Raw genomic sequence first — 16496 nt, forward strand, 5'->3', positions numbered from 1 at the left:
AGAGGCAGATAAATTGAAAGAAAAGCAAGAAATAAGTTCTGCAATGAACAAATGCTTCTTTTTAATGCACTTTTCTGAGTTGCCTTTCCTCATTCCCCCTGCACTCCCAGGCCTCAAGCAATGATTCTCTCTGCCGTATTGAACCCCACATGATTTTACAGAACAGTAGATGCTGAATAAAACAGGAATTTTCAGTTTAGATGCCTGGCCTGGTCCATCAGCTCTTTCGTGCCTCAGCTTCACAATTGTGCATTCAAAACACTTCTCGCTGGGTGGCTGTGCCCATGTTCCTTTACAACTTGGAGGAAAGTCAGAAGCTGGCTACCAAAGCAGAGAGAGGCACCTCGATTACTGTCCTTAGTTTATTCAAACTGTCCCACACTGTATGAGAAGCCAAGAATTAGCTGTAGCATTGCTGGAGCTCTGCTCTCCCAAGGCTCCAGCTGCAGCCAGGGATGAAGGGATGGTGTGTACAGAAATCACATCCCTGAGAGCTTATCCCTAATATATTCCATCAAGCAGGGTTTGGGAACACACCAATCTGCATTCAGGATATCCCTTAATTTGCAAACAGACCTTGAAATCCTCCCCAGAAGTCCCTCTAAATGGCAAAGTGGGGAAGTGAGACCCTGAGTTGTTTACACTCCCTTGGAAGAGGTGGAGAACAGCCAGGCTGGCTGCATCTCAAAGCATGCAACTGGAACGCAGGTCTCTGCTGGCAATAGCAAACAGTCCTGATTCTCTGGGCATTTGGTGAAGCTTAGACGGCTGGGAAAGAGGTCGTGAGTTTCCTTCATCCTTTTCTAATGTTGAAACTTCATGCTCCTCTTGTTGAGCATCTGTGACCAGGCTGCGGTTTCTATTTCTAAAACATTTTTTTTTCTGAACCTATAATCAAGAAGAGAAATTATGTTAGCTATAGAGTCAAAACTCATGAAGAAGGTTTAAAAGATACAGATCCTCTTGATCTCACCTCTCACCTCAAACCTGGTGATGGCTTTGACTCCAGTCAATGCTTTCTCCAGAACATCAGCATCTCCTCACTATCATCTGTATAGAGTTGTCTAAAAGTTTCACCCTAAATGAAGATGCAAAAAATTGCAAAATAGCAAACACATGACAAAAACACCCCCAAACAATACTTGAGGATAGAACACAGCCCTGGAACAATAATAGCTTCTTGGAAGATAAAGGGAGATCTTAACATAAAATGTACCCTTCATCCTGTTTTTATCCTCTGCAATCTATGGGCTTTTGCAAATGTACTGAAGGGAATTGCTACTGTTACTTCTTCTCATATATTGCTTTTCTTGGCAATTTTCAACTTCTTGTTAACATATTCCCTAGACTTCCGGAATTAAAATACACAAGACAGCTATAAGATAGCCATATTTTAGCATTCATTGATAATCCACCTCTTAGTAATCATTTTGTTTGGATAAGCACATTAAATTTGAGAATATATAGCTGCAAAGTAATGAAGAAAATGGATTCTAGGGGTTAGGTTGAAGTGAGGGAGAAAGAAGCAACAGTTTGTCACTGTAATTGCTACAGGTGGATCGGAAACTTCTATATGGGGAAGAAAAGTCTATCATTGCTCTGCATAAATCTAAAGCGCAGATGATGTAAAAAGTGACGTAAAAAACTCAGTAAGGTTAAGAGCTTTTTCAAGCATCAGCAGCTGGACAGTAAGCTACTCTTTCTCTAGCTAAATTCTGTGCTGAAACTGTCCAGTGATCTTAGAGCTAGCACAAAAAAGATGTGCTCACAGCTATGGTCACTGACGCTTACTGGAGTGTGCATTGCGACTATATGGGACTGGAATGAGGTGGAGTTTTACCATAGCACTACAAATTACAGGGTGAGCCAGAGACAACATTCAAGTTGCCTGGTGCTTTCTGTCTGTGGGTGCTCCATGTTGGAGGCTCAATTCTGGCTCTTGATAGCAGTAGGCCTTTGCAAGTCAGTAGAAAGAAAGCACTGGGCTAGAGGAATGCCTTTTCTTCTGAAAGTCAAGCCAAATTCATGTAAACTCTTAAAAATAATCTTTTCCTTTCTTGTGTTTGCTTTCTTGATGAAAACTTTAATATCTGGATTATCAGCAGTAATTGGTCTCACCACTGGTACTGAAAACACGTGGAATGATATCAACAGAAAAAACAAGGGCAGAGGGAGAACTACGCTCTGTTACCATCTTCCTCTCCTGAGGTAACTGCTCAACACCTCTGTGTCCTTCCCAATAGCCCTGCAGGAAAGCCCAGGAGTCTCCTGAAGTCACAGGGGAGGAGAAAGAAAGGGTTTTCAGGTGACCTCGCCTGCTCTGTTCCCACACTGATGCCAGAAGTCCCTGTTCCCTCTCATAGATCACATGAGAAAAAAGGTGATTGCCTGTTCTTCCAAAGGAAAGCAAGGAAAGATTTAGGGAAGACAGACAGCACAAAAGCACTCTCTCACCACTCAGCTACAACTTTCCTCTAGCACTGTTGTTACAACCCTGTGGCTCACATGCCCCCAGATTTTATTGCTACAGCACTATAGAGCCCATGTTCACCTCTCTGGGCTTTGGGAGACACAACAGAAATCACCTGGACTTTTTTTCATTAAAATACAAAACTATATACCAAATTCTATATTTAGGCACCATTGTTTAAGCCGTGACTTCCATCCCTCAAGAACTACCACACTCAGTAGTCCAATACCTAGGCACTGCAATACACATGCATTTACACAACCATTATTTTCCCCTCCAGGCTCTCTACCTCATTCACAGATCAGCTACACAATATTGCTACATTTAAGTGGAAAGACAATCATAAACTGGGAATTGTGTATCCATAAAGTGTTTTGTTTTGCGATCCTAGTGAAATTCTTTGAATGAAGAAGGAACATGGAGGGAGGGAAATACGTGATATTTAACAATAGGGGGTGGGAAGGGCTTCAGTGTTGTCTTTTTAATTACCAAAAGCTAAAGTAAAGAACTGCCCCCATCAGCACACTGCTTCAAAACCTTAACAATATGCTGGGATATTAATTCAGCCCTGACTCAGAGGTAAGAATGAACAGCACTGAATCACCGGCACGACTCTGTGCGGCACCCGCTCACCGTGCCGCTGCAGAGACCCAGCTCCATCCCGCCAGCACATGTAGGTTCTGAGGGAAAGCTGCTTAGTTGCTGACACTGTTTCCCAGAAGACTGTGACGCTTTCTAGGTTTAAGTTAAATGTGCAGGATAGGGCAGACCTTGAAGTTCAACCATGAATTGCAACACTGGATACTTTGATACGGGATCATTTGCAGAGGTCACTTTTTATTCCAGAGGTTGGGAGGGAGGCCAGATGAGTTAAGTGAAGAACACTATCGAGATGCTTTTTTGAGTTCATAATTGGTTTTACTACCTATTGACCAAAGGCTACAACAATAGTGAACCTGAGCAAAGGGAGGAGATGCTGGAAATGCTTTCTGGTGGCTCCGGTTACCAGGGAAACAAAGTTCTCCCATCTCTCTGCATCCAGAAATGTTAGCTCTCTGTGTGAACGCAGCTCTCAGGAAATGGTGTATTTTGTCCTCTTCAAAGACCAGCAAAGGAGAGGAAGGGCAAAAAAGAGGCAGGAAAGTATATGCAATACTGATTCCTAAACAGTTTTTGTACACATATTTTGGTCGTAGCAGACTAAATCTTCAGCATAAGGCTTGTGCTTTGTCTTTCACTTGTAGATGGCAGAAGTTCATGCTACAATTTAAAATAAATTACTAGTCACCTTCAGAAACCACTTCAATGAAACTCTGAGAACCAGGACAGTCTCTGTGGCCTGTCCCAAGACACATCCATCTTCCACGGGAAAGTCCTTGGGAGAGTGGGGTGAGACCAGCCACCCTCAAACTGCCAACTGCAGGGAGGCCCTGAAAAACTTTAAAAAGGGACTTAAAAAAGGAGGGGTAATGTACAAACAGGAGCTAACCGGCAGCAAGGAGATCTGTGGCTGGGAGCAGGGAGTTTAGCATGTCATAACAAGAGGCCATTTGCCCTACTGTCACCCTGCCACTCCCTAGCCTGCACTGGCACACAGGCCAGCGCCCGGGAGCAGGGACAGAGTTGTCAAAGCACGTCACCTCTTTGCCCTCTTCCCCTCATTTCATTTAATTTCATCAAGATTCCCAGCTGAGCCGATCACTCGCTGCTGAGCCAGCAGCAGGAGCGCATCCCGCGTCCCAGTGCGCTGGCGAGTCTGCGCGCGAAGGGGAGCCCCGTGAGACTTTTCCCCGGCGTCATGCAGAAGAGTGAAGAGCCCTGGCGTGCCTGAGGGGCTGGGGCTGCAGGAGGGGGCTTAGGGGGTGACACTGGGGTACTGTGTGACTCTGTGTCACCTGGCCCTGCCCTCGCAGTGTCTGAGAGGAAGGTGTTGGGACAGCACAGGAGCGAGGAGTCCCCCAGCACAGCCACCTCTGCCTCACCGCCTCTGGCAAGGCAGCCCCGCGTGGTGCCGGGTTCCTGTCGCCCCTCTCTTCCCTCCCTCTGCTCCTTCTGCAGGATGGCAAGGAGATCCCCTGACCGCCCCAGGGAGGCCTGGGGGGAGAACGGAGCTGCCCCGGCTCCCAGCTCCGAGCCCAGGGAGATGTGTGAGAATGGCGGATTCGGGCTGCTCCATCTCAGCTGCGGCCAGGCAGGAACAGAATAACCCAGCCATCATCCGGGACTCCGTCAGGAGCAGACCAGAGCAAGAGGGTCAGAAGCTGAAGTTTCTTGCCTCCACTTGCACTGCCTGCCACACTGTCAGCATGAGCTGTGTCATGTAGATTCAGATTGGATATTAGGAAAAAATATTTTACCATGAGAGTGGTAGAACACTGGAACAGGTTGCCCAGAGAGGTGGTGGATGCTCCATCCCTGGAGACATTCAAGGCCAGGTTGGACGAGGCCCTGAGCAACCTGATCTAGTTGGAGATATCCCTGTTCCTTGCAGGGGGGTTGGACTAGATGACCTTTGAAGGTCCCTTCCAGCCCTAACCATTCTATGATTCTATGATTCTATGTGGCATGTTTTCTTCAGCCAGCTGCTGCTGATGCAGACCATGGAGGGGCTGCTGCAAGAGGAGCCCGCTGACTACCTGGGCACTATGGTGCGGCTGCAAGCCATGCTGACCATCACCTCCATGAGCAAAGCAGGGCTGCTTGTACAGGAGCAGGAGAAGAAGAAAAGCCTCATTCAGACCTGCTTCCGCAGCATCTTCCACCTACCTCCACAGGACGACAGCCAGGACCCCGAGGCTTCTCTCTGCTCCCAGACCCTGGCCGCAATGGACAGAATGCTGCAGGCACTGGTATGCAACACCAACAGCCTTGGCATCCTGGAGCTGCAGAACCACTTGCAGCTCCTGTTTCCCTTCATCAATTCCTGGACGGCAGCGGTGCAGGAGAGGGCAATGGCACGGATTGTCAGGCTGATCAAATTCATCACCACCTACCCTCTACTGCTGGTCTGCCCCTGCTTTGCACTATCCAGAGCCCACAAGCATGAGTGCTCTGAGTTAAAACATTTTGGGATGCTGGGGAGGCTGGTGGGGCACCTCACCCTCTGCTGCACCTACAAGGACACGGGCACCTGCTACGAGGCTGAAGCAGCTCTCCATCACCTGCATACCTTCATCTTGCAGCAAAGAAGCAGGGGCTTGAGGTTGCATGAGGCAGGGCAGCAGTGGCTCCAGGAGGACTGGCAAGCAGGGCAGCCCTGCGAGCATTCAGAAACCAGCCCTGCATGCAAAATCTTCCTGCAGTTCCTGAAATGCCTCCAACCCTCCGAGTGAGTAGACATCCTCCTCATGGCAATCAAGAACTTGCAATCCTCGAGTGCTGACACCATCACAGCAGCTGCTGACATGGTGGACGTCCTTGTGGCAGACTCTGATTTCCAGCAGATGCAGGTCATGAACATCGTGTGGGCCATCTACACAAACCTGCCCTCCATCAACGAGACAAGAGCCCTCACCAGCCTGAACAGGGCCCTGCTGGTGCTGCTGGACAGACACCCCAGCGAGGTGGTGGCCAGCCTGCTTCGACACTCCCCATTGTGCACCAGTGCCGCCACGGCCATGTGGAAGACCATGCTCTCCCAGCCCCAGGCTGTGGAGAGGGTGCTGCGGGGGCTGCTTGGCATGCTGATGGACCCGCTGACGTGCCAGACCTCCACCTTCACCCAGGACGACGCAGGCGTCCTCTCCCTGGCCGCAACCAGAATGATAACCAAGATCCTCGTGCAGCCCACCCACCCGCAGGTGGTGGAGGCAATTTTCCCCCGGCTTTTCCCGGCACTGCTTCTCCAAGTGCCTTTCGCCAGGGAGCTGATGCTGCAGGAGGTGCACATCTTCTGGAAGGAGGATGAATAGGATCCACTCACTCCCTTGAGGTCCCTGGTGTACTCCATGAGACTGCTGCTCTGCAGCATGGGCTTTGAGGAGCAGGTGCTGGCTGTCGAGGCACAGGGTGGCTGGGATGCCCTGCTCCGCGCCGAGACCTGCATCTCGGGAGTGTGCATCATGGCCAGGGAGATGACGAAGACCCTAAGACAGCTGTGCTCCACCATCTTCTGCTGCCAGGCAGAGCTCCTCAGTGTGGAGGATCTCATCCAGGAGATGATCACCATGGCCTTCCTGATTGAGATGCTGGGCTGCACCAACCTCAACAAAGAGCTGGACCGTGCCCTGGAAATCTTCCCCACCTATCTGAAGAGCCAGTGCCCGGAGATGCCCAGACTGGTGCTCAGGGGCATCCTCACGCTCACCAAGAGGCCAGACGTGGCAAAGAAATCCCTCGTCCTGCTGCCTGTTGTCATGGAGCAGCTGGAGGATGGCGACGGTGATGCCAGTGACATGGTCCTGCCCATGCTCGCCAACATGCCCCAGCTCCTGGAGGGGAAGGAGTCCAGCCGCACCGCCCTGGCGCTGGCTGACAAGCTCCGGTGGCTCTTCAACGACGAGTCGGGCACCGTGCGGCAGCTCTTCATTGATCTCTTCCGAAACACGATGGGGCTCCTGGCAGGTGCCAAAAGGAAGAAGATGAAAGAGGTGGTGTGGGACAGCCTGCTGCTGCTGCTCTTTCACCTGTACGATGAGGACAAGAGCATGGCCAAGGACTCCCAGGAAGCCCTCTGCAGCACTGGCCAGTTCCTGAAGTGGAGGCAGTTGGCGCAGCTGGTCGAGACTGTGCAGGCATGGAAGATCGGCAAGTGCCTGCTGGCCAGGAAGAAGAGCAGGGCCAAGGACTACCTGCACCATAGCCAGCACTACCTGCAGAACCCACAGGAGCTCCTGCGGCAGGAGGTCGTCAGGTTCCTCGGGCTCTTGGGACAGCAGGTGGTGGATTGTGAGATGAAGTACATCAGAGAGGCCCTTCAAGACACCAGCAAAGATCCCAGCCTCACAGTCACCTCCCTGGCGATTCAGATGCTCCACATCCTCGAAGCAGGAGGAGGAGGAGGACGACGAGAGCCCAAGTTGAGGCTTAACCTGCAATGGCTGCGCTCGCAGCTGCGGAAGGCATGGTGGAGTCGGCACCCAGCCCCCAGCGAGGCCTCTGCTCAGGCCGAGGCGAAGGAGCAGCCGCAGCCTCTGGCACTTCCCGTGCCAAGGTCCCAAGCGCTGAGGGGAAGTCGCGGGTGGCCTTTTGGGCTGTCGACGAGGAGGTGTCCAGCGACTCCAAGCTGGAGAGGGAAGGGTTGTGCGGGAGCGGGTGCTGGTGCTTGTGGGGGTGGCGGTGTTCATGTCGTCCCCGCATCCCGCCATTGGAGCGCTGGTGGCAGGAGGCTGCAGAGGAAGAGGTGGAGGAGAGGCCGCAGGAGAAGCAGCTTCGCCTGGCCAGGCTGCATCTGGAGCAGCTCCATCAGCACGAGGAGGAGTGGGCAGCAGCAGAGGAGGAGAAGGCAGCGACAGAGGAGGCAACCCAGCCGGCAGATCTCACCGGCAACCGGCTGAAGGAGGACGTGGTGCAGTCTCCAGATCCGGCCAGCATCTGAGTGCTTCGGGGCCACCAGCTGCCTGTCACCTGCCTGGTCATCACACATCGTGGCCAGAAGAACGATCTATAAAAGCTGCTTGTAAATTGCAATGAATATCTCTGGTATCACAAAAAAAAAACCAAAACAAAACAACAACTCCACAGGTGAAATAATAATAGCCCTTGCATTGCTATGGGCCGTAGTTATGGACTGCTATCCAGCAAGTAACATAGCAGTTCGAGATTTGTTTGCAGAGTAATCCCAAGACAGGAACAAAAGCCCAGCCCGGCCAAATAGGGAAAGGGAATTATCCAGGAGAACTGTGGCAAACTGATTTCTCAGAACTCCCAAGAAAAGAGGAGTTTCGATACCTGTTGGTCTTGACGGATACCTTTCAGGGTGGCCAGAAGCATTCCCTTGCCAAACTAATAAAGCCAGAGAAGCAACCAAAGTACTACTGCAAGGAATCATGCTGAGATTTGGGGTTCCCGTGGTAATCATCAGATCAGGGGCCACACTTTATTGCAAAGATTGTTCAACAAGTTAGTAAACAAAAGTTTACTTGCAACTTCACTGCAATAGATTGACAACTTCATACCCCATATAATATTCCTCAGATATCTGTAGAATGGTCTACGGGCCTGATTATCTGATACTGATGGGTTTTTTAATTAAAAAACAAAACCAAATAAAAGAAGGTCTCTTTAATTATTATTTACAATTACTTGTCCTTTGGGGCACTATCAGTTAATCATTTTTCACAGCAAATTGGCTTCCCAGCACGTGGAAGCACAGTTCTGCCGGCAGCTGGTACTCTGCTCCAGGGAGGGAATGGGGATCAGTGAACACAACCCAAACTTCCACCCAGCTTTGGATCTGAGACACGAGATGCTGTTGATGTCATTGATTAGTTTTACAGGAATAAATAAAAGTCACTTTAAGATTAGCCTGGTTGTTTCTTTTTGGGATGATCCCAGCAGATTGTGTGGGATAAATACCGAGCTCTCCCCAAAGAGCTCAAGCTCCCACTGAGCCTTCTCTTTGCCTTTTTGACAAGAAAAGAAAGATGATTCATTTTTCAGGAGGTAAGAGAAGTGTTGATTTTATGACAGCGATACCCAAATCTTAATCTTCTTTGCTTCAAACTTAGAATTGTTTGTTCACTTTTCTGATGCCTGGCATGAGAATTCAATAAGAATCAGACTGAAAACAAATGGTGTAGCTGGAGCTAGAGAAACACAAATTTTACATACACAACCCCTAAATCTCGCCCCTCCCACCTCCTCTGCCTCCCGATTTTGGCACCTTCACTCATACATAATTAATTGCTTGAGCACAACAGTGTTGTGAAAAAAGGTGGGTGAATTTAGCTCTCTGAATGGGGGTTGTGCCTGTGCCAGCTGACTAAGCCAGTCTCTGCTGACTCCAGGATGGAGTGGGGAAGGCTACAGCTCCCTTAGCCCTTCCCCTTTCCCTTTTTCCCATTAATCGAGTCCTATTAGTTGCTCGATCGATACTACAGAGAACCTACTTGAGCTGCAGGAGTGAACAGTGTGTAAATAGTGATGCTGAGAGTGAAGCGTATGAAGAAAAACCAAGCGTGGAGGACAAAGCTTTCCTCAGTGCAGGAGCAGGAGTGACACGAAAGAGGGAGTATTTAAACACATGTGTACCTGTGATACTCGCAAAACAAACCCTGAATTATTTGAGGTTAATTGGGTTTATTTGAGCACCACCGCACAAAGGGTTAAGAACCGGCAAGCAATTGCTCGAACCCAAGGGTCGGGGCAAAGCCCAAAATTCGCCGAGCTGCACGGAGAGCCCATTTCTCCTGCGCACAACCCGAAAAACACGAGCCCCGTCCGCGGCGGGGGGAGCAGCTCCCGCGGGAGGCGGCGGCCGCTTCCCGCCCGCAGCGCGGATTGCAGCCGCAGCAGCAGCGGAGGACGCCGGTACCCCGACACGGCGTAACCCAGCAAGGCCGCCGCCGCCCGCCCGCCCCGGCTGTCCCGTGTCCCGCCCCGGCCGTCCCGTGTCCCGTGTCCCGCCCCGGCCGTCCCGTGTCCCGCCCCCGCTGTCCCGTGTCCCGTGTCCCGGCCCGGCTGTCCCGTGTCCCGGCCCGGTGCGGCGGCTGCCCCGGCCGGGCTCCCCGCGCTGCCGCCGCGCCGTGCGGGGCGGGAGGTGCCGCCGGCAGCGGGGGTGAGTCTCTCGGCAGCCTCTGCCTTCTCCCCTCTGCCCGGCACTGCCGCGCACCCATGTGCCTTTTTTTTTTGTTTTCCCTTGTTATATTTATAATTCCTCAGCGGCGCCGAGCAACAGAAAGGCACATACTTTAAGCCTTTTGCAGCCATTATGCTTCAGCGTATGAAGCAGCGTCGGTCGTTAGAAGATAAAGACAAAAAGGCATTTAAGCTCATGCATAAATTGCCACCAAGAGCGCAAACGGGCGTTTTGCACCGCGTTGTTTGACGCTGTTGCTGAATTGTAGATTGCTAAGTGTGAAAATGAATCTGAACATGCCTGCCAGTGTTTTGCAGCATACGGCAGTGCGCCTTTTGAGACATTCGTTTAAATAAGTGATGCAAGAAGAGAATGAGTCTGGGATTAATTTTCCAACTGCTTACCGCCCAGTTGGGTATCAACCTGGAAAACTCATGCTTCACTTAGAACGGTACTAATTGGGTCACATATAATACCAAAGGCCGATTTTATTGCCATTACTTGCTGTGTGTAGTGCCACTAAATTCGGTAATACTGCTCATGGAGTAAAAATACCAGGCTAAAAATTTCATTTCTGGAAGACAAGAAGGAGGGGAAGGAAAAGAAAATTCTCACTAGAAGCGGAACACAGAAAATTGCAAGAGTGAGCCAAGCTGAACAAAATCTAGAGAAGGAGAAAGCGTTGACTGGGTATCATTAGTGTGAGCAAGTGGCATCGAAAAGAAACATCCAGTGCAAATTGAGACTTTGGCAGGGGAACGAAGGAAATCATCAAAGGCTTAGACAGTACACTGAAGTACATACTGCGTGACTGGGTTGTCTTCGCTTTTTTCCTGATTTCACTTCTTTTACTGTTATTATAACTGCCTGTTATTACAAATTATCAGCATATTCATAAAGTAAATGGCACCAAGGCAGTTCCTTTTTGTTTGAATAAATTAGAAACCCATACCAGCTAATTTTCCAAAGTACTTTTCAATTGTGGCAAAAGAAGATTACTAATTGCTTTAGGTTGCTAATTGCTCTACGTACCAAAGGATTTTTTTTTTAGTAAATGCCAAGATCCTTTGAAACCTCAAGAATAGACGGTCTTTTAGCCCCCAGTAATTTTATTTTCATTGTTTCAGGAGATGCTTTAAGTGAAGACACTAGTGTTCTTTACTGCGACTTCTTGCTTGATCCGTCATGCAAATGGCAGGAATTGCTGCTTTCTACCAGTACAGAGAGTGTGCCAATCAGGTATTTTACACAGCTGGCTGTTAAAGATGAAACAATCTGGGTTTTATCCACACAGGCTGTTAAAGGACAAGGTATTAAACATGCATAAAGTGCTTATTTCATATGACACAAGCAAACCACTGATTAGCTTTAGAAAACAGGACACGTGCACACAGCCTGTAACGCTCCTGACAACATGTAACCCTTTGGCTCCTTTGCATCCTACAGACAGAAACTCTCCTAAAAAATATTTGCCTTAGAGAGACTGAGCCCAGCAACAAGCTTCCTATGCAGATGTGCAATTTCTAAGAAAAACTGCATCAGAACTAAAACCAATGTTACTCCTAAAATTACTTACAGGTAACCAGAATGTAAATGCTTTTTAGAGGTGTGCCGTCCAATGGCTCTAAGTAATTTTGCACAACAATCAGATAAATTCCCCAAGTCCTGTGATCAGCTAGCAAAGACTGTCTTGTATAGCAGGTTTTCCTCAAGCCAGAAAAGCTCAAGATCTGTGAATAACCCATTCTTGAACAAAATTTTTGTAGAAACTCTCTGTTTTGATGGCCCTTTATTACTGCCGAAGATGGAAGGTGGATGCATATATACCCATAAAGGGAGAGAGAGAGAGGGAGCTCCAGCAGCCAAGGCTGGCAAATGGGTTGGTGGTTAGGGTTATGGAAACAACTCATCTTTAGGCTTTAGCCTTTCCTCTTGGAGACAGTCCATTGTAGATAAACAAATATTCAGAGAAAGACAAAGTAGTAGCCAAAACCCTTGCTAGAAATGTAGAAAGCCAAGGCTCACCTCCTCATTCCAAACCAGATATAATCACTGTCTCAATCTCTCACATGCTGGCCAAGTGAGCCTGTCCTTACCGGGTTCCACCAGTGCTGTGTTTGGTTTCATTCAGAACATTCACATGTCAATAGCAATTTAATCTGTAAATTCCAGTAATAAAACTTAGATATTTCTACATAAATGATAAAATCATCTCACTAAATTTTTAGGTGTGAATCTGAGTGTCTTACTTCAGTCATTCAAATCTGAAGTTTTGACTAGATTTTGAATTATATTTACCTTGAATTTTACCAAGTGTTTATGGGATGTTATATAGCTTAAAACCACACGATGCTTGTAAAACACTTAATCCACCTCTTAAATTGATGAAGAGTTAGGAAAGTCTCAAAAACTATTCAGATTAAATTTATTGTGTTAGCATTCAGCAATAAATTCAGACACAATTATGAGTCCTCTATCAAGATAGGTTTATAATTTATGATGTTAACATTGATAAGGAAGAGGCTAAAAGCTATAAAGAAAAACTTCTTCAAGATAAATGATGTCCTACTGTTCTGGAATAGTCAGGCGAGAACAACAGGATTAAAATATTAATTGCAGCATTGCAAAATTTGCATCCTTCCAATGGTGCATGTCAGTGACCCACACGGTACTGTTTCAGAAACCACAATGTACACATGCTAACTCAAAAGAGATTTTCAGTGATCGTCTTAGACGATCACAGGGATGAATCCTGGTTCCAAGGAAATGAGAGTCTGGGTTTTCTAGGCAGGTCTACAGGGTGCAAAGGATTATGATGAGGTATTCTTCTTTATGCTTTTCAGCACAATGCAGGATACCTCATCATTAACTTTCCCTCCATTATTAGAAATACCAAAAATACAAGACCGGCTTTTAGGAATCAGCCAGGATGAAAGAAGAGAGAAGAGCTATTCTTCTGCAGGAGAGGTGACACTAAATTTTGTATATAGTCTGGACAATACAAGAATGAACCATTTGAAAGCAGGCAGAATCAAACAGAGGCCTCTGCTCTTGTACCTTTGTTGCCTCCGGAAAAAAAATATGGAATGTGCCCAAGGCTGCCATGAAGAGTTATGTTCCTGGCTTTCCATGAGTGTCTTGGGGGGAAAAAAGCAGATAAGCTGTTCTTATAATTAGATTTTCTCTTCTTTTGGTGTCCATGGCAACAAAGTAACTAGGGATCTTCAAAGCTCATGGTCATCCCTGCTGTTCAGCCCAGCCCCATGGGCAAGATCAGTCCCACTGCCCCTGGAAACGCTTGATGCAGTGATACCGGGTTTTAGGTGAAGGTCCTCTTTTGCAGATGTTGCCATGGAAGCTTCTTAGGCACTCAGCTCTGATAAGCCTTTACCGTGCAATTAGCAGCTGGCGGTTTGGCTCAAAAAGCCTACAGTCCCTCGGCACTGTGATTAATCTGAAGACCCATGGTGTGTTTCGGCTGACACTAGTATTATGGGCCCGTGGTTTGCCTTTACTTGTTTTCTCTCCACTCAGACTGCTGGTGTTCCCAGTCACCCATTCTCCCTGTAATTCCTACTCCGTAGCTGCTAGTTTACCCCTATGGATTAGTACATTGTGTAAACAAATTGTATATTAAGGAAAAAAAATTCTAAAGAAATACAATAAATATTTAAGGATATACTGCTGTGACTCAATCATTTCTGCACACCTAAGGTAATAAGATAGTGATAATCAGGTGAAATAGTAATGTTATCTATGTAATGTGAGCTTTCTACAGAAACCATTTCTGCAGCAACTTATTTCAATAAATTGAAGTCCGGTTTTGTTTAGTATTTTGCAGACTATGTGCATGAATATTGTTCTTTTGCAGATTTTGTCACTTGAAAGGATAAGTAAGATTTTACCATTTCCAGATTAAAAATTCCGGCTTCTGGGAAAGGATCCAGGTTCAACATTTTTGAACCTATGTACCATATATACACACAGCTACTGATTTCCCTCTGTGTTTGTCCCATATTGCTTTATAGCAATGCACTAAATGTACACTCCTCTCAAACAATTTTCATCATAATTATGTGCCCAGGTAGGTGGAAGTTTTTTAAATCCCTCAACTCTTTTATTTCCCTGTGGGCCTTGTTTTGTGCATAACTGGATACAATTAAATAAACTCTGCCAGGAAAATTGTCTGAACCAGTCCTGCATGGAGGAAGAAGGGAAACGCCATTGTTGATGGGAACTTTCTGCATTTTCTGTATTCTGATTAATTCTAACATAGTATTTTACAAACCACCTAAATACCACGATACTGCTGTGAGGCAAATTCAGTAAAAAGGCTCACCATCTGTAAGACAGAAAAAACATATAAAGGTTGCACTGTGCTTACAAACGTACAGAAGGAATCAATAAAAGGGTCAGAAGCAGACACAAAAGTCTCTTGTTTTTTCCTCTACTTATTCTCTTCTTTACCAGATCATGTGTCTGGTCTTTCTGCAAGCTTTCCTGTCATTCCTAAAGCTTTTTACCTGTGTTATTATTGACTGATCATGCATCAGACCTCTGAACCCTCTGTGAGTCAAATAGTCCATCTCTATCAAAAACTATCCACTAGAGGCTGGCAGGACTTGGTCCAATTAGCCCTGTTAGGAAGGTCCTACAGGATAGGCCTTTTAAAATAGTGGATTATTTTTCTCTGACTCAAGATCAATAAGAAGGATAGAAGATAAAAGCACATCTAACACCATACCTTGTGGAAACATCTATCCTTAGTATTTCACACCACCTGCATATTCAGGAAATCAGTTGCTTTCATAGTCTGAATGCGGCTCTTTATCATGCAGGAGAAGGAAAGGGATTATGTGAGCCATTCAGCTCTAGACCAACAGGAATTTTACTGGTATAAAGTCAATAGTCTATTGGTGCTGTAACATTATGACAGAAAGAATTATTAACTAGTGTGCACAAGAATAATTGCAGAAACTGAGCAACAGCAGTACTAGCAGCTAACTAATGCCTCAGCCATCAAACTTAAAAAAAACCTGTTTCCACAAGTAAAAATATATACTCAACACACATATAATTATCACTTGCATTGCTACTTTCCTTTGAAAGGTATAAGCAAAAATTAATTACGACTATAAAAACCAAAATATGCCATTTGCCTTTCTAGTTTTTGTTTTACTTCCCAAAAGGTAAATGAATTGCAGATGATCTTATCAATCCTATATTTTGGTAAGACTTTGTATATCTTTAAGATTTGAAAAAGATCTCTTAGAAAGTATGAATTGATACATGAAAGAGTAAATCTTTAAAGTGGTTTAGCCTTATGACCTTTTTAGTGCAACCAAGAAACAAGAAAACAAGAAAGGATGACACATTTAATTCTGACAGTGATATATCTATAAGGTGCAACCACCATAGATATGAAATACAACTGCTTAATTATAATTTAGCCCGCTTGGGGAGGATTCAAATCTGGGGGCTTTAAAATTCTCTCAGATATGAAAATAGAATTGAAAAATGTCTCCAAAGTAATTTGTTCACTGTTAAATAGTTGGCTCCATAGCTCTCCTTTTACAATAGAAGATGCACATATTTTTGCTCCTAAAATACTATAGGCGGATATATCCTTCTTCCTATGATCGTCTCCCCAGACTGCACTGTTATTAAATCCTTTCCGTTTTTATTTTTAAGAAGTTTTTTCATTTATCTTTCTTCATTTTACACTCAGCAGAAAAGACATATTTCCTTTTCAATCAATTCTACTGCAACTAGATTCTGAATGTACAACTGTTAACCTCTTCACCACAGGCTCCAAACTTAATGTCCGCTATATACCCATTTGCCTTTTGAGATACAGACATAGATATGTGTAGAAGATGCAATATGAGATAAGGTAGGATAGTAGCTTCCCTGTTTCAAATTTGGATTTTTTTTACCTTCTGGAGTATCAAATTTGTCCTAACCTGATGAGCTTAGTGACTCTTCCTGAATAAAAAAAAATTATGTTCTACATCTGTCAAGTATTTCATTTATGCAGCATAAATACAGTTGTCTGTTAAAAAATCACTGACAGGTGACATTAAACATCTTCTGAGTTTTATGTAGTTTTACCAACATTATCATCCCCCTTTCATGCAAAGTCAAATTTTTAGTAGTTAAAAATCATCAAACTCACAAAAGACAGGTAATGCCTGACTAGCAAGGAGAGTACTTCCAGAGTGAATAGTATTTTTAAAGCGTATTTAAGCTACCCGGGCCTAAATATTCTTCCACTGAAAACTAGAAGAA

General features: G+C 46.1%; 1 protein-coding gene across 1 annotated transcript; it reads left to right on the top strand.

The window, feature by feature from the left end:
• Positions 1 to 5133: 5133 nt before the first annotated feature.
• LOC147529019 (maestro heat-like repeat-containing protein family member 7) lies at positions 5134 to 8006 on the top strand. Its single transcript, XM_086609312.1, has 2 exons — positions 5134 to 7614; positions 7782 to 8006. Exons 1-2 carry the CDS (start codon positions 6418 to 6420, stop codon positions 8004 to 8006), a joined length of 1422 nt encoding a protein of 473 aa, XP_086465438.1. The 5' UTR covers positions 5134 to 6417.
• Positions 8007 to 16496: the final 8490 nt, after the last annotated feature.

Source organism: Tauraco erythrolophus, chromosome 3, assembly GCF_009769465.1.
Source record: "Tauraco erythrolophus isolate bTauEry1 chromosome 3, bTauEry1.pri, whole genome shotgun sequence".
NCBI classification, from domain to species: domain Eukaryota; kingdom Metazoa; phylum Chordata; class Aves; order Musophagiformes; family Musophagidae; genus Tauraco; species Tauraco erythrolophus.

Coding starts and splice junctions, on each gene's coding strand:
- LOC147529019 (XM_086609312.1), top strand. CDS start 6,418: ATGAGACTGCTGCTCTGCAGCATGGGCTTTGAGGAGCAGGTGCTGGCT. Junction 7,615..7,781: donor CGCAGCCTCTGGCACTTCCC/GTGCCAAGGTCC, acceptor CCGCCATTGGAG/CGCTGGTGGCAGGAGGCTGC.